Here is a 17,130-nt window from a genome sequence, read left to right as displayed (position 1 = left end):
GTTAGTTTATTGAGAACTTTTTCAGTCCCACCCTCTTTCCTCTCTACTGGGATTTCAAAGACACAAATATCATATCTTTTGTTATAGACCCACAGGTCCCTGAGGATCTGCTCTCTTTCTCTTCCTCTCACCTATTTTCTCTCTGTTGTTCAGACTGGGGAATTTTTACGGTTACGTCTTCAAGTTCACTGATTCTTTCCTTTGTCATCTCCATTCTGCCGTCTAGCCCATCCAGTGTGATTTTATTTCAGCTACTGTCTTTTTCAGTTCTAAAATCTTCATTTGGTTCTTCCTGATGCCTTTTTCTCCTTTGCTGAGACTTTCTTTTCTTCTCGTTTGTTTCACATGTGTTTGTAATCGCTCCCTGAAGCATGTTTACGCTGACTGCTTTCAAAGCTTTGTTAGATAATTGCCACATCTCTGTCATCTCAGCGTTGTCTCTTCTCATTAACTTTGAGACCTCCATGTATCTTGATTTGACAAGTGGTTTTCCATTGAAACCTGGATATTTTAGGTATTACATTATGAGGCTCTAGAACTTATGAGAATCTTCCACTTCAGCTGGCTGCCTCTGACACGGCTCTAGCAGAGGAAGGGGAATCCTACCTCATTACGGCCAGGTGGGGACAGAAGTTCAGGTTCCCCACTTGGCCTCCACTGACACCTGAGGGGGAAGGAGGACGCGTCACTACTGCTGAGCAGGGGAGGGGGTTCCACCTCCCCAACAGGTCTTCCCTGATACTTCCCTGGCTGGGAGGGGTAGGAGGGCCTCATCACTGTACCTCACATGGCCTCCACTTGCACCACGGGGGGTGGGGGGATGCAGGGAGCAGGAGGGGATGCATGGCCCCATTACTGCTGGGTGGTGGTAAGAGTCCTTCACTAGGCCTCCTCTCAACACCCAGTGGGGAGGGGCGAGGACTCCTTATTGCTGCTGGGTGGGCGTGAAAGTCCAGGCTCCCCGCATGTCTCAACTGAGAAATGGGCCCTCAGAAATGGCTATATCATTCATTTAGGGGTGAGGAATGAGTGACCTCAGAGACAGAGTAGGATGGGCTACTGGAGATCAAATGGCCAAGTGGTGGCAAAGTCGGGACTCAGTGCCCATATCCTTGACTCCAAGACCACTTGTCTATAAATCAAAGAGCTCCAAAAGCACAGGAAGAATGTCAGCCCCCTGCCCAACATAACAACGCAAAATCTCATCAGCCAAAGGATAGTGGCTGCATCCCTTCACATCCTGCCAGACCCCAGGCCTGAAAGCACACATGGTTGTGCACATCAGCCCCAGAACAACACAGACACATGTCTACTCAAGACAGGCCTCCCATCCAACACACACAGCAAAAGCACACGCGAGAGCCAAGAACCACAGCATCACAGTCACCTTCGGGGCTGGTGGTCTCCCATCTGGAGAGGATCCTGGCTTTCCTACCGTTGGAATCTCTGAAACCAAGATACACTCAGGAGCTGTGGAACTCAGAGCAGCCAGTAGGCCAGGCGCCCCCCTCCTGGCTGGAGAGCTGGGTCTGCACCCAGCTGGAGGCGCCTGCCTTGGACCTGGGGCCTCTCTTCTGGCCCCGGCCTCGGTCTCAGCACAGCACTGCTTATTCTCCTGCAAGGGAAAGCTGGTGACCCGGGAGGGGAAACTGCTTTCTAACAGCCTTTGTTTTTGTTTCCATTTAAAAAGGTTAGTGACTTTACTGCATGTGGAAAGAACCAAAGTAACAATTTCAAAGAGGCTCAGCATGTTTTGGAGCTGACCAAATATACAGAACATTTGGGTGGGGAGGAAAAGAAAGGGAAGAGAGGGAACAAAGTTTATTCCACATTCACCATGTGCCAGACATACGCTTTGGTGCTCCTTCCCGGGCCTTCCCCTGGCTTCCCCAACAACAATTCCAGCCAGAATCGAGCTCCAACCCCCTTACCACAGGCCATCAGACTGCCGAGAGGCACGCAGAGTTGCTAGATTCCAGCCTGGTACACAATAATGAATGAAGTTATGGGATACGATTTGAATTATGGAATAGAATGATGTAACTATTAATAAAGTCATTGGATGCCTAAATTTCAAAACAAGATGGTTTAAATTTTAAAATTCATTAGAATAATTTGCCACCCAGGCTGATAAATACCCACAATCTTTTTTTAAAAATTAATTAATTAATTAATTAATTGGCTGCGTTGGGTCTTCGTTGCTGCACACGGGCTTTCTCTAGATGCGGCGAGCGGGGGCTACTCTTCATTGTGGTGCATGGGCTCCTCACTGTGGTGCCTTCTCTCGTTGTGGAGCACAGGCTCTAGGCACATGGGCTTCACTAGTTGTGGCACATGGGCTCAATAGTGCCTCACGGGCTCTAGAACGCAGGCTCAGTAGTTGTGGTGCATGGGCTTAGTTGCTCCTCGGCATGTGGGATCTTCCCGGAGCAGGGATGGAACCCGTGTCCCCTGCACTGGCAGGCGGATTCTTGACCACTGTGCCACCAGGGAAGTCCCACTGATAGAACTCGTGAACTTAGCTACACACTTATGAGCACTGGAACTTCTATGAGTGATTTTGTGGACTACAGGGCTATCTTAACATTCACTCTTTTTATTTTTTTTTAACATTCAATCAATTGAAAACAATTTTCAAATATTATAGTCATCTAGACCAGGGGTCAGCAAACTCTGGCCAGTGGGCCAAACCTGCCTGCCCTTGTTACAGTTTCAAATGGCCAAACAAATATTGAAAGAAGACTATTTTACAACGTGAAAACTGTAAGAAATTCAAATTGCAGTGTCCATAAATAAGACTTTACTGCCCATTCATTTCCGTATAGTCTGTGGCTGCTTTCATGCTCAAAAGGCAGAGCTGATTACTTGCAACAAAGACCGTACGGCCTGCAAAGCTGAAATTATGAACTCGTTGGCCCTTTACAAAAAAAGTTTGCTGACCTCTGATCTAGATGGTCTGTCAAATGGTGGCGCTGGATGGAAAACACACGGAGAGGAGGACGGTGACCAGCAGCAGCAGCTTGGCTATGAAGGAAGCCAAGCAACCGTCCTGAGACACCAAATGGGCCGTTCACGAGCAAGCCCTCTGCGCTGTGTCGGAGATAACAGTGACGGCGTGAAAAGCCACATTCGAGCAAAACTCTGCATCCTGAGGCTGTGCCGAGCACCCACGTGTGCTCTGTACATTTATTCTAGGGGGAAAACCGCAGTCTGAATGGCGAGAGATCTGAATTCTCTGAGGTCCTCGAGAATGCAGCCCTCCCATGAAACAGGCTTGTGGTCCTCCCTCCCTCCCCCCACACAGCTTCCCACATTAGGGTGTGGCCCTTCTTGGGTCGCGGTGACTGCCAGCCTGATGCCCTCCTCCTGGCCCCCCGGCCTTCCTCCTGCAGAACGTTTATCACACGCATCGTTGGTCTCCCTGCCTGCCTCCTGCAAGGCTGTAAGTGCCCCCTTTCCCTTGAAGGCAGACAGATGCCCCAGCGCTCACAAAGGCCCTTCGTTTCACGAGGGGAGTGAACAAATGCGGTACACACACCACCTCCTCTCACTCTGACAGCAGGCACAGTGATCATTGTTGGTCTTTCACAAATGAGGGAACTGAAGCTGGAGGAGGTGAAGCTGTTCGCAGGCACTAAGTGACAAAGTCAGGGCTGGAATTCACACCAGTCACAATGCCCCATGTGAGAAACAGCACTGGAAGCAGGGGGAATGGACGCAAGGCGAGGCCCACACAGAACCACTAAGCGTATTAGCACAATCCCAGTAGCCGCCAAGACCTTCCCCTTCCCTCTGCTTAGTGAAAGACGCCAGTCACAAAAGACCACCTATCGTATGATGCCATGTATATGTGAACACCAGACGAACACTGACATAATTTCCCTGCATGGAACTCGGAAAGTCCCAACTCGTGGCACCTCTTATATTCCTTGTAGGAGTGAGGTGTTGAGTTCCTCCGATGTGAGCCTGAGGAAAGAACAGGACCTAATCAGGAAAGGAAAGGGGAGGCCAAAACAAGCACCCGTTCTGTTTCTGGGTTCTCTCACCTGGGCCTCCCAGGTGCCTTTTCTCTGAAGGCCCCTCAGCGGCATTAATGTTATTAGAACAGCTCCTGCTTTGGCCCTGGTAATTACACGACCAGGAACTGAATTTCCAAAGTGCAACATGAGAACAGAAAAAAACAAAACAAAACAGCAAACTGAATATTCAGGTGGGTAGTACTAAATTTTTTGATTAGGAAAAACTAGAAACAACATAGATCCCTAACAGAGGATGAGGGATGGCTGAGGAAACCATGATGGGGCAAAATGATGGAGATGGTCATGAAGTTTCAAAAGGGGAACCCCGACTACGTCAAGAGAAATGGTAACATAAAAATCATACTATGTGAAAAAGGCACGCTTAAATTAAAATACAGGCAAACATCAAGGAGATAACAATATGAGCAGTTTGTGTACTATGTAGGTGGGGGGGCGGGGGGAGAGAAGCGGGGGAGGATAGAGGGAGAGGGGAATGGAGGGAAGCTTTGGCAAAGGTACATGCACAGTAAAACTCAAGTAAAAAAATAACACAGTTGTGGAATGACACAGTCTTTCTGGAAGGCCAATTTGACCATAGGTATCAAATACCTTAAGAGTATTTATATGTTTTTGTCCCAGAAGCAGCACTATGCACTAATAGATAGACAAAAAGTGCACAAAAAAGCAGTTTTATTTTAAATAATATTGAAAACCTGAAAACAACCAACATGCCCAAAATAGGGGACCGCTTGAGCAAACATTAATATTTTTAAAAATACACTGCAACCATTTAAAAAAAAATCATGTTTTGGAAGAATATCGAATATTAAGTGAAAAAAGTAGCGAACAAAATAATATGTTTAGCATAATACCAATTTTATACAACTGTGTGTTTGTGTGTATGTGTGTAATTTTGTAATCAGAAACAATTAAGTGTTATATCTAGAAACTTAAAAAGCAAATCAGCAGTGCTGTCCTCAGCATGCAGCATTTGACACTGGGGTCCACCTGGAGTTAAAAGCAATGCAGCAGACGCTGCAGGGGCTAAAATGTCTACACAGCACCGAAACTGGGCAGACAGTGGCAAAGACAGCTCCAAAACCCTCTAGCCCCCGTCTCCCACGCAGGGGTCCACGGCACCCACATGGCCTCTCCAGGGCACATCTCAACAAGCTCTGCCAATGGCATGAGCCCAGGGCAGCACGAGCGCCTGGAGGAGAGAGGCTGGGCATCCCTGCTCCTCCCAGACGTGGGAACCCAGCCGATTCCTCATCTGCCTCCACTTCCGCTCTCAGGCAGCAGTCCTTACTCCACCTGCCCCTGTATTCACGGTTCTCTCACATCTGCCCACAGGCAAAAATGAGCCCCTCTATGTGCTACATCTGTTCTGCGATTGTAACTCCACCCCTTCTCTAAGCAAAAGAGTCAGCCTTACTTTTTATGTTAAGTGGGTTACACAGCAATAAAAAGGAATGAAGGGCTTCCTAGGTGGCGCAGTGATTGAGAATCCACCTGCCAATGTAGGGGACATGGGTTCGATCCCTGCTCCAGGAAGATCCCACATGGTGTGGAGCAACGAAGCCCGTGCGCCACAACTACTGAGCCTATGCTTTAGAGCCTGTGAGCCACAACTATTGAGCCCATGTGCTGCAACTACTGAAGCCCATGCGCCTAGAGCCCGTGCTCCGCAACAAGAGAAGCCACGGCAATGAGGAGCCTGCGCACCACAATGAAGAGTAGCCCCCACTCACCACAACTAAAAATAAAGCCCGTGCACAGCAAAAAAGACCCAACACAGCCAATAAAATAAATAAATTAATTAATTTAAAAAAAAAAAGGAATGAAGCACTGATACATGCTTCAACATGGACAAACCCTGAGAACATTACTCTTAGTGAAAGAAGCCAGTTACAAAAGACCACATATTCTATGATTCCATTTATGTAAAATGTCCAGAATCCACAGAGACAGAGGGTAGATTCATGGTTTCCACAGGCTGGAGGTCGGGGAAGGAGTGGGACGCGACTTCTAATGGGTACGGAGTTTTTTTTAAAGGTGCTGAAAACATTCTGGAATTAGATCATGGTGATGGTGACACAACCTTGTGAATAAACTAAAATCCACTAAATTGTGCACTTTAAAATGGTGCGTTTTATGATACGTGAATTATATCTCAATTTTTTAAAATTTCAAGTGGTTTACAATTAGACATTTAAGTGGTTACAGTCAGACTTCTCAGGAGGTTATAATCAGGTTGAGGCACTAACTGGCACATTAGTTTCCCCAGAGCTTGGAGTCAGATGACTTGGAATTCAAATATCACTCTGACATCCACTTGCTGTGTAAGCCCGTGTAGTTTCCTTAACCTCTCTGAGCCTCAGTTTTCTGGGCTGTAGAACAAGAAGAATAATGTCTAGCTCACGTGGATTTTTGAGAGGATTAAATAAGTTCACGCAGGTAAATCCCAGTACCTGGCACGGAGCTCCATGAACAGCAGTTCCCTCTCCCTTAGCTGGCCAGAAGATCCTCTGAACTTCAAGCAGAAGGAAACCCTGGACTTTGACTAAAATATTATTATAGTCAAGCAGGACCTGAGTTCCTCTCTCCTGTGGAAAAGACACAAACGGAGCTGGAGGCTAGGATATCAGTGCACACCCTGTAATAAGACTTCAAAACTTGTAGACAGCTTCACCCCCAAGGCTCATCTTATAACCAGCAATAAACTACCCCCCAAAGGGCCTCATGTTCACTGTGGGGTTGGACCCTCTCAACCATTAGGTAAGTGTTGCTATTCTTAGCATCAATCAAGGATGAGGCAATAGGAACTTAAGAGACGCCAGAAGAGGGGGCAGAGCTGTGATTTGCACCTAGGTCAGACTGTCTCCATGGCTCCTAATTTTGCTTTCAAAGCAGCTGCCCTCTCTACTCTCAGCCACTTTCCTCTAGGCTGCCAGGTCCCAGCAAGGCTGGCAGTGGGCAGCACTGGTGTGGAAGGGCCGTGCCACCAGAGGACCAGGCAGGTGTCACTGCCCAGTCCACCAGCTCTGGCCTCCAAGCATGGAGGTGGGGGCAGGGGGCAGCGGGTGGAATCAAAAGGGCAGCTGGAGGCCAGGGAGCCAGCAGCATAGGGAGGGGTGAGAGGGCCCAGAATTCAAGGCATGTGAGGGTCAGAGGTCAAACATGTGAGATCAATCACCCTAAGCGAATCTGAGAGGTGTGGAAGAGAAGCTGCTTACATCCTTCCCAGAGAAGCCAGAAAAAAGTGATGGCTAACCTTCACAGCCCATGTGGATATGACCATATCCACATGCCTGAGACTGCTTTAAGCTTTTTACATGCTCATGACTGTCACCCACAGTACGTAGTATTATTATGCCCATTTTACAGACAAGAAAACTATAGCTCAAGAGGGTAAGGCCCTCTCTTGCACTGTTAGTGGGAATGTAAATTGATACAGCCACGATGGAGAACAGTATGGAGGTTCCTTGCAAAACTAAAAATAGAACTACCATATGACCCAGCAATCCCACTACTGGGCATATACTCGGAGAAAACCATCATTCAAAAAGATACATGCACTCCAGTGTTCACTGCAGCACTATTTACAATAGCCAGGTCAAGAAGCAACCTAAATGTCCACCAACAGATGAATGGATAAGGAAGATGTGGTACATATACACAATGGAATACTACTCAGCTATAAAAAGGAACAAAATTGGGATATTTGTAGAGACATGGATGGACCTAGAGACTGTCATACAGAGTGAAGTGAGTCAGAAAGAGAAAAACAAATATCGTATATTAACACATATATGTGGACTATAGGAAAATAGTACAAATCAACCCGTTTGCAAGGCAGAAATAGAGACCCAGATGTAGAGAACAAACATATGGACACCAAGTGGGGAAAGCGGGGGGTGTTGGGGTGGGATGAATTGGGAGATTGGAATTGCCACACATACATTACTAATAAGAAAAAAATTATCCAATTGTATGCTTTAAATATATGCAGCTTATTGTATGTCAATTGTATCTCAATAAAAGTTCTTAACAAGAAAAAAAAAAGAGGCTAAGGCCCTCAAGAGGTTCAGGGGCCCCCCAGTGAGGCGGAGCCTTGGCCTGAACTCAGGGAGCTGGCTCGGGAGGGCTCCCACCCTCGGCGCCCCAGTGCTGCTGCCTGACCCAGGGAAGGAGGGGGACTCACCGCCGGAGGTGGTGTCCAGCCAGTGCCAGACTCCCTCCTCCAGCCTCCATGAAATGACAAGGGATCAGAGACACTGCATTATAGCAGGAAAAGTCTGTCTGGCAACTACAAATTTGTAACACGCTGACATGATCGGAAGGCTTCCAAGAAGGAAGCAGGTAGAATAGCCTTCCCGTGGTCTGCGTATCCATTTTCATAAGAAATGAATCTGAGCCTCCAAGAAAAATGGTTAAGTCAAAGACGTTGCTTGTCACACCCTGCGCCTCTCTCCCCGGAGTCATGTGGCCGCATCCCTGCCGTAAATCAAAGGCCAACCTCCCCTTTCATTAGAGGCCTACAGATAATTCCCTTGTGATTTCCCTGCTGGGGCTCAGAGGGCCACGGCCTAAAGGGTTAACATCTCATTTCCTCTCATCTTTCAAGCCTTAATCCCCATCCTGAGCTGGGTGCATTCCAAGCCCACCTGGAGCAGGTCATGACGAGCCCCAGCCCACGGCTGGCCCTTCATTTCCCCTGGCAGGAGATTAGATGGGGCATCCATTAATCACTCATTACTTGGGTCCTCGCTGCTGGCCAGCCCTTGGGCAGCTGGCCAGCTGGCTGGGAGGGTTGCTCTGCCCAGCCCAGGTCGGTGGCTGCCTGGTGCCACCCTTCTGGGACAAGCGCAGTGTAAGCCAGCTTTCTGGATCACACCCGAGAGGAGAGGGGCTAAGGGAGCACGCTGCCAGGGTACCGCTCAGTGATCCGCTTGAGCAAGGCTCACGGGAGAAGCCAGCAAGTGCAGTACATTCAGGGAAAAGATTAGGGAAAAAGAAAAAGAGATAAGCAGAAAGAGACCATTGTCCCGGAACAGTTAATCATCAATAAAAGAAAACTGCAGCCTACCTGTTTCTCAGGTTCTTCTTAGAGGAAACTAAAGGGAAATTGGAGGAAGGAAATGGAAAGGCGAGAGGATGCTGAAAGGATAATTCACCACCATCACCACCACCACCATCATCATTACTGCACGGCTGGGTTTGAACATAAGGTTGCGCTATTCAGCCCTTCAGACACAAGCCCCCTGGACCTGAGAGGATCTGAGATTACAGACACTTTCTAGAGCACACATACTGAGCACCAACTGCCTGCCAAGCGCTGACTGGGTACAGAGCAGTTAAATGGGATGAGAACTGACACTGGGCACTCACTAGGTGCCGGGCCTTTGCTTAACACCCTGTGTGCCTGTGCAGCGGTCCCTACACCAGCCCTCCAGGCTGCAGCCCTCCTTTGTTACAGATGGGGAAACCAAGGCTGGAGGTGTGAGAGGGCAAAATAAAGGAATGAAGGACATGTGTCAATGACCAGACCCCACTCTGGGGAAGGAGGTGTGAGCCCACCTGCTCACCCTATTTGGAGAGTCCCAGTCCACTGCGACCTCAGGCAACTTGGGGCTCCAAACCAACCCACCCTGGTCCCTCTCCCTCAGCACATGCTCAGACCCAGAAAGAAACTCACAGTGAGCCTGATGGGGAGGCGGGGCGAGCATGCTTTCAGGACTGAACTGAAGACCCCTTTGATCAAAAGAGGGCTCTGCTCCATGGCTCACTCCTTAAAGTCAAGGTCAAGGCCTCTGTTAAAAAGGACTGTGCTACCTGGGATCCAGTGGCTTGTTAACTCACCATCTGTCATTAGGACTTCACTGTAAAGGCAGCCCAGGGCAGTGGTCCTTAAACCTGAGTGTGCAGAACTACCTGCGGCTGCCTTTAAAATGCCCATTCCCAGGTCCTGCCTCCACCCTGGAATCTGAGTTTTTTCCCCACCAGATCCTAATTCTGATTCAGACGTTCCGAAAACAACCCTTTCAGGAAACAGTGATATAGCGGAAAGAGCACCAGACTTAGAAAGCTGGGCTCTAAGACAGATTCAAAACCTGAGTTGTTGACCTCAGGCAAGTAAGTGGCGTTTCCTTCCTCCCAAAGTGCAGAGGATACTGTCTCTGTCACAGGATTACTGGGAGGATGAAAGCATCAAGCCCAGCACACACAGGGCTCATTAAACATGACCTGAAAGAGTGCATTGGGCCAGCAAGGCTCCAGAAACCAGAGAAGTCAGTTTTGATGGGTTGCAGAAAGAAAAGAGGGCAAATCAGGCCCAAAGATGAGGGGCAGCCCAGCATCAGCCCACGGGTCAAGCAGAGAGGGGTGAAGAGGGGGGATCCTGAAAGAGGGCAGGGGTCAGCCAAGCAGCCTCAAGACAGAGCCTGGCACTGCAGCTCCCCTCCCAGGGGCGGCCTGGGCCGTGCATTAGCTACCGGCACATTTCTAATCCGTTACCTTCAAAGAGAAGCCAGTCAACAAACACAATGCAACCTTTAGATCTGCACATACGTAAATAAATATCACAATTCTTCACACACACAAAAAGAAAGATAAAAGCTGGGAAGAGTGGAGAGAAGAAGGGAAAGGAGGATGGATGGAAAAGTAGGACAGAAGGTCAAAGCCAGTCGCATTTTCAAGTTCGCTGGCGCTGGCAACGTGCCAGCACTGTGCCCCATGGCCTGGGAGAGCACCTAGGAACAGAAACCCAGGGAGCTGCTCTGGAGAAACTTCGGGGTGGCTGGGGAGATGCGGCTTGCCCATGAGCACATGTCCAGGCTCAATACAGAAACTGGGCAAAGAATGCTAGGGAACACATAAGATGTGTTCAGGGAAGAGAGGGAGAAGGCCTGGGATCCACTTCCTGGCAAAATTTAGACCAGCAGAGGGGAAATCTGAATTTCTGAGCTGGGGGTAGGGGACATACAAGACCACAATAAAAAGAACAGGTAAGTGGAGTGAAGGATTTCAGGAAGGGAAGAGTTGGCTGCTCTTGGATCCATAAAGGAGACTCACATTAAGGCAACTGTGAAACACCCAGGTGACGAATGGGCTTGCTGCCACCACATGCATACCAGCACTTTCACATCTCTGGGTCTTTGCTCAAGCTCTTCCCTCTGCCTAGCATGCCTTCCTTCCTTCCAGCCTTTCCCATCTCCTTGAACTCCTCCCCATGCTTCAAAGCCCAGCAGAAAATTTCCTGGTTCTTCCCATGCAGGAAAACATTTCTCCCTCATCTGTGTCTCCTTCATGTTTTGCACACTCCCAGCGTTTTGCTTTGTTTTGTGGTTCTTTCTTTACATTTCTTTCTCTCCCAGGTGGCTGTACATCATCTGCTAGCCTGTCAACAAATCAGGGGCAAGGATATTGTATTGTTCTTAGTTTAAGCCTCATCACGTAGTAACGGTTCCTGGCACACAGCAGACGCCCAAAAATATTGGCTGGAGAAGATTTAAACAGAAGTGAATACTGGGGAGCCATTGTGATTTCTTGAAAGGAATGATGTGGTGAAATCAGAATTTTAGGAATATTAATCTGTCAGCATGAAAGACAATGGATTAAAACAAAGAAAGGGACTCGTGGCTGGGAGTCAAGAGGGGAGACTATTACTGTAACATGGACATGGTTTAAGGAAGGGACAGAGGGAATGGAGACAGGAAAATAATTTCCTGAGATACCACAAAAGAATGTGGAAGGGACTTGGTAGTGAGTTAACTATAAATGAGGGGCTGGGATGGGGACTCTGGTGCCCTCAAACATATAGAGAGACTCCCAGCCAACTGGGAGACAGGTGGTACCAGGCAGAGAAACGTGAGAGATGGAGAAGAATGGGCAATCAATACCCAGACTCTCTTTAGGATAATTGATTGGAATCACGATAAGCATTTCTCTATCAAAAACAACAATAACCCTCCAAGTCAAAATATCCAATCCTGATCTTATTCCCAAACTCTGGGCCGTATTTTACTTATTTTTTCCTAATAGCAAACTGGAACCAGTCTTCATGGCAGGGGAGACTGAAATGAAGATAAGACCAAGCTGGCACCCTGCTGGGTGCTGGGCACTGGGGAGATCACACAACGCAGCTGACCAGCCCTCCCCACAAGAGGCCACCCGAGTTGCCTGTTCAGTAGAGGCTCCAGTATTCTGATCACCTAGACTCATTTCCGGGACCTCTGGGAAATCCCTGTCCCAGCCCTGCAGCGGTTTATAGGAAAGTCCCAGGACTCCCGTCTGCTTCCCCACATTAATTTCAGAGCTAGGGTTCTGTTTTCTAAAGGAATTCAACTATGGTGCCAACAAAAATTGATAGGAATTGAGTAGCACTGTATTTAAATCACCTTTTAAAAATGTTTGCTTCTTTGTATTTTAAGACCCAATAAAACCCTATTAAACCCAACCACGTCACCACTTTTATCAATGAGGCAGAAGACACAGGCAAGTTATACGCGTTTTAAGAGCTGTGTGATCTTTAAAAAAAATCTTTAGACTATTTTGTACCTGGGCGCCTTCAGCTGCGAAAGGACAGTTGGACAAGATGATTCCTTAGACCTCTCTCAGGTCTCTGTTTCTCTTAGTCCAAATTCCAACAGGCATCCCACGATCGCTTTGGCTACCCAGGACCAAGGCTTCAGATTCAACTGCCTGCCAAGGGACAAAGGGCTGCGTGGTGGGAGTCACAAAGGAGACAGGAAGAAACGCAAGCACACATTCAACAGGCGGTAGTGGAGGCACGGGGCGCAGGGCTGGGTGTGGGCTGCTTAAGGAGACCCCAGACCCCACAAATTCCAGATGCTAAGTGGGCCTGAGAACGACCTGAAAGCCTCTTCCCAAGTTAGGGCTGATGTTATTTCAAAGAAAAAAAAAATTAACTTCCAGATCTCTAAAGCTCCAGTGTGGGCTAGTTCTGTAAAAGCTAATTCCACAAGCGCGCCGAGGGACCGCAGGTACCTGGGCTGCACTTGAGGAAGTGCCCGGAGTTGGCGGACACAGCCCATCCACTCCGGCTCCCAGAGGCGCTGGGTTGCGGCGCTTTAGCTGAATCACACACACAGATTTGAGGCTTTCTAGAAAACGGTGTGGCCAAGGCCCCGGGCTCGGGCTCGACGCGCGCCGACCGACCCTCGACCCGCTCTCCGGCCCGGGGGCAGGAGGGTGGTGAGGCTGGGGCGGGGGCGCGCGGGCTGGATGTGCACTCGCCGGTCCCCACCTGCCCTGACCGAGAGAGCTCGGGGCCCCGACTGCGGGGCAGCCGAGGTGACCGTCCCTAGAGTTTCAGAGTAGGGGGGGTGGAGGGGGGAGTGCTGGCGCTGGGACAGAGCAAAACCCCCAGGAGGGGGAGCGGAGAGAGGGAGGCGCAGCCGTCGGCACGCACCCGGCGCGCGCGGGCTCCCCCAACCCGGTTCGGGCGCAGACCCCGGCGCCCCGGACACACCCACTGCGCCCCGCCGCCCACGCCAGCGCGCCGGGCGGTCCCCAGGGGGCCCGAGAGGCGGGCGGCGGTCCGGCCGGGTCGCGGCCCAGCGGGTGCGGCGCAGGGGGCGCGCGGCGCGGGCGGCTCTGCTCACCTGGCGGTCCGTGTCCCGGAGCGGCCGGCGGCCGCCTCGCCTCGCCCCCGCGTGCTTCCCGGCGCCGGGCGGCCCCCAGCCCGCCTCATGGACGGCCGCCGCCGCCCCGCGCCCAGCGCCCCGCGCCCGTCCTGCACCGGCTCGCGCTGCGCCCGGCTTCCGCGTCGGGCTGCGCGGGCGGCCGGCGGCTCGGGCGCGCGCGGAAAGCTGTGGCCCGGGGTTTGCGAGCCGGAGAGCCGGGATCCGCGCTCGCTCCGTCCCTCCGCCCTCCCCCGGCAGCGGCCTCCCGCTGTCATCGCGAGCCGCTCCTGCCGCCCCCTGGCGGCCGCCTCGGGCAGCACCGGCCCGCAACCCGCCCTCACGCCCCAGAGGGGCCCCTTCCGAGGATGCGCGCCGCTGATCCCTGGGGACTGGGGGGACAGACATCATTCCCGAGAGGCGAGGACAGTCTAGGCCGAGAAGACGAGGGAGGAGGCTGGCGAGAGTGGAAAGAAGGTGGTTTGGAATGGCCGAGTACGAGGAAGAAGGGTGAGACCAGGAGGGGAGTAAGCTAGGGCCGGATGGTGGAAGGCCTCGAATTCCGCGCTCATCTTATGCTGAGTTTGCGGGAGCCACTTAAACGACCGAAGCACAGGGGCGATGGGGGCATCCCTGAGTTTCGGAACAACTATTCTGGCTGCAAGAGCGTGAGGATGAGGCTGAAGGAGGGAGCCAGCGAGAAAATCGTTGCTGTAAACAAGAGCAGCGAAGAAGGCAGTGACTGTAAGGACAGCGAAAGAGGAGCCCTCGTCTAAAGGGCACACGCAGTCACACGCGCACGCTCACACGCAAGATGAGACTCACTGGGCTTCTTCTGAAGGCAAGGGACAAAGGACAAGAGCCCTCCGCCTTCTAACTAGGATTAGACAGCTTGGGGAGAGAGAACACACGCTGCCGACAGCCAGAGAGATTCTGTACTTTTCTGGTCTTACTCAGGGGAATACTGTATCCCCACGCACAGAAAAAAGCCTGCTGCAAAACGATAATAATAAAAATCAGACTTTGATCTATATATCCATGCCCTTCTTCTTACTAACTGGCAAATATTGTCCCAAAAAGGGCATAATCAAAGTTACCCAACTAGCTAATGGCAGGAAAGTTACTGGAGCCCAGTTTCCTGGTTCCTCATGCAGTGCTACGTTCTTTAAATTCAGACGGAGGTGTTTAGAGCTAGTGAGGTAGGAAATGGAGTGACTGTGAGAAAATGTCCCTCCTCTCCCAGGAAGCGGTAGGGGTGACCTTAAATATTTGAAGAAGCTGTCCAGGTACTGGTAGTCTCCCTAAATGAGTCAGCCTGTTTGTTTATGACTGCCTCCAAAGCCCACCTGCAGGAGTCGTTTTGAAAGTGCAGGTGCACAGGTGGCACGACGAAGATGGCAGTAGGATGTAAGCTCCCTGCCCCAGAGCCAGGCCGAACCAGGGATGGGTGTGGTGTGTGGGAACAAAAAGGGAAGCAGCAGGGCAGATAGCCCCAGGGGGAAAAATTAATAAAAGAGAAAGTGACAGCCCAAGAGATTAGGCCAAAGAAAAAGCACCAACTCTGAGTGGCGACTACTGGCCTGGAGCCTGGGCAGAGCCAGTTCTTCCTGATTCAAGCTGGTTCAAATGGAATGAAATAATTCCACACTCGGGCAAACAGATTTTGATTGGAGACACCTGGTGTGAGTGGGATTAAATTAACTCTGAGTGTCATGAGTACCTTGGGTCCAGATTAAGTGGCTCTAACAGCTCTGACCAGTTTAAACCATTTAAAATGAGAGAAAAATTATACAGTATTGGGATATACTTAATGCCAATGAATTGGACACTTAAAATGATTAAAATGGTAAATTTTATGTAATGAATATTTTACCACAATTAAAAAAACTAAAACTAATAAAACGTGTTCAAATTAGATTGATTTATTAATTTATTGAAGAGGTATGTACAGAGTTCTTCGTAGGGCCTTGGTCCTCAGAGGTAAAGAGAACATGAAGACAACATTCCAGTCCCAAAGAAGCTCAGGGTAAGGCAAGAAAGGTACAAAATAGTCAGAAAATCGTACTGGTAGGTGGTAGGTATAATCGGGGCATCTGCAGAACTCATGGGAGGGGATCGGAAATCTGGAATGTTCCGCCTGAGCTGAGTCTTAAAGGATGAGGGAAGTTCATCAGGCAGGGCATGGTATGAGCAGGGCTTAGGAGACAAGGATATGGGGTTTTTTAAAAACTAATTTTAGACATACAGACAAGTTCCAAAAATAGTACAAAGAATTCCCTTATAGTCCCACCCTTCTTCCCTTGATGTGAACATCTTACATAACCAGAGCACAATTATTATTGACCAAACTTGATCCACGTGACCTAGGCTGGCTTTTTAGAACTGATTCAGATCCACTTCAAACTTGTTCAAATAGTTGTGACCACATTTTTCTTACATGTCACGGCGTTCTCTTTATTTAAAGTCAAGACTACTGTGAAATCTAGTCTCATTTTAAAGAGATATTTACATCATGTATAGACACAAGAGAATAGTAATTATACAAAACCAGCAAGTTTTAAATCTTTCAGTCCTGTTGCATTTCTCATTTTACCCAAATGTGTGTGCGCGCGCGCGAATCAGATTGGCAGGATTTGGTCCTCACGTATAAGATAACGAACCCTCACCAGCAGAGAGGGCAAAGCAGAGTGGGTGCCTCAGATCCCAGTCACAGGCCACCCCGTGCTCACGCAGCCCCGGCAGCTCCCTGGCCTCTCAGTGTCTTCTACACACAACATCTTGGAGGGCAAGTTGTCGGTTACCCTCATGCATATCTTCAGTGCCAAGAGCTCACTATTCATAAAATAGCCCATACTGCTGTTGGAGGCTTTCTGCTACAAAACCCCTTTTAAGTGTTAACCGAAACGTTTTTCCTGTGACTGCTGCCCAGTGGCCTTAGTAGGGGCTCCTGAAATGAGAAACAAAAATCATAACCCCTCTGTCAGCTCCATGTGTGTAGGGCAGCCCTCGTTACCACCTGCTGCCCAGTATAATTAGGGGTAATTAGTGCCCTCTTCATTCTGCTGTCCCGGTCGCTATGATAAATGACCTGGTCATCCTGCACAAGACTGCCACCACCCCGTAGCGCTAAGTCTGCCCCCGACGAGCGCCAAATGCTCAGCATCCTGCCATCCCTCCTGGGCATCCCCAGACGGGAGCCCAGCGTCAGCACTGGTGAGGGCTCCCAAATGTTGGGGGACGCAGGGCGTACTGCTGAGAGCGGCTTCCTGGGATTTCAGAGCACGTGGGACTGGAAGAAGAGCCAAGTGTGAACAGCCTGCAGGGAGGCAGCTTGGGACACCCGGACCTTTGTGGGGGAACATACGAGTAACATGGCTTCTGCACTTCACTAATAAGCACTGACCAGGAATCCTTTTACCAGCAGAATATTTCTTGGGGCTAGAGCTCCAAAAATTACGCTTTGAAAA

The 17,130-nt window shown here is 49.9% G+C and overlaps 1 protein-coding gene across 3 annotated transcripts in view; it reads right to left on the bottom strand.

Moving 5' to 3' along the window:
* THSD4 (thrombospondin type 1 domain containing 4) overlaps positions 1–13,906 on the bottom strand; it is a 565,916-nt gene extending 552,010 nt beyond the window's left edge. For 2 of the 3 annotated variants that reach the window (XM_057723173.1, XM_057723172.1), the window contains exon 1: positions 13,646–13,906. Coding sequence is in view for 1 of the 3 variants with exons in the window: in XM_057723172.1 (XP_057579155.1) it covers positions 13,646–13,734 (89 nt within the window). In the remaining 2 variants the exon portion in view is untranslated. Of the gene's footprint in view, positions 1–6,490; positions 6,626–13,645 lie in introns of all 3 variants that reach the window. The other variant, XM_057723174.1, reaches the window with a different exon arrangement.
* Positions 13,907–17,130: the final 3,224 nt, after the last annotated feature.

Source organism: Hippopotamus amphibius, chromosome 2 (assembly GCF_030028045.1).
Source record: "Hippopotamus amphibius kiboko isolate mHipAmp2 chromosome 2, mHipAmp2.hap2, whole genome shotgun sequence".
Taxonomy (NCBI): Eukaryota; Metazoa; Chordata; class Mammalia; order Artiodactyla; family Hippopotamidae; genus Hippopotamus; species Hippopotamus amphibius.
Note: the sequence above shows the minus strand (reverse complement) of the source record. Positions and strands in the feature narration are given on the sequence as shown.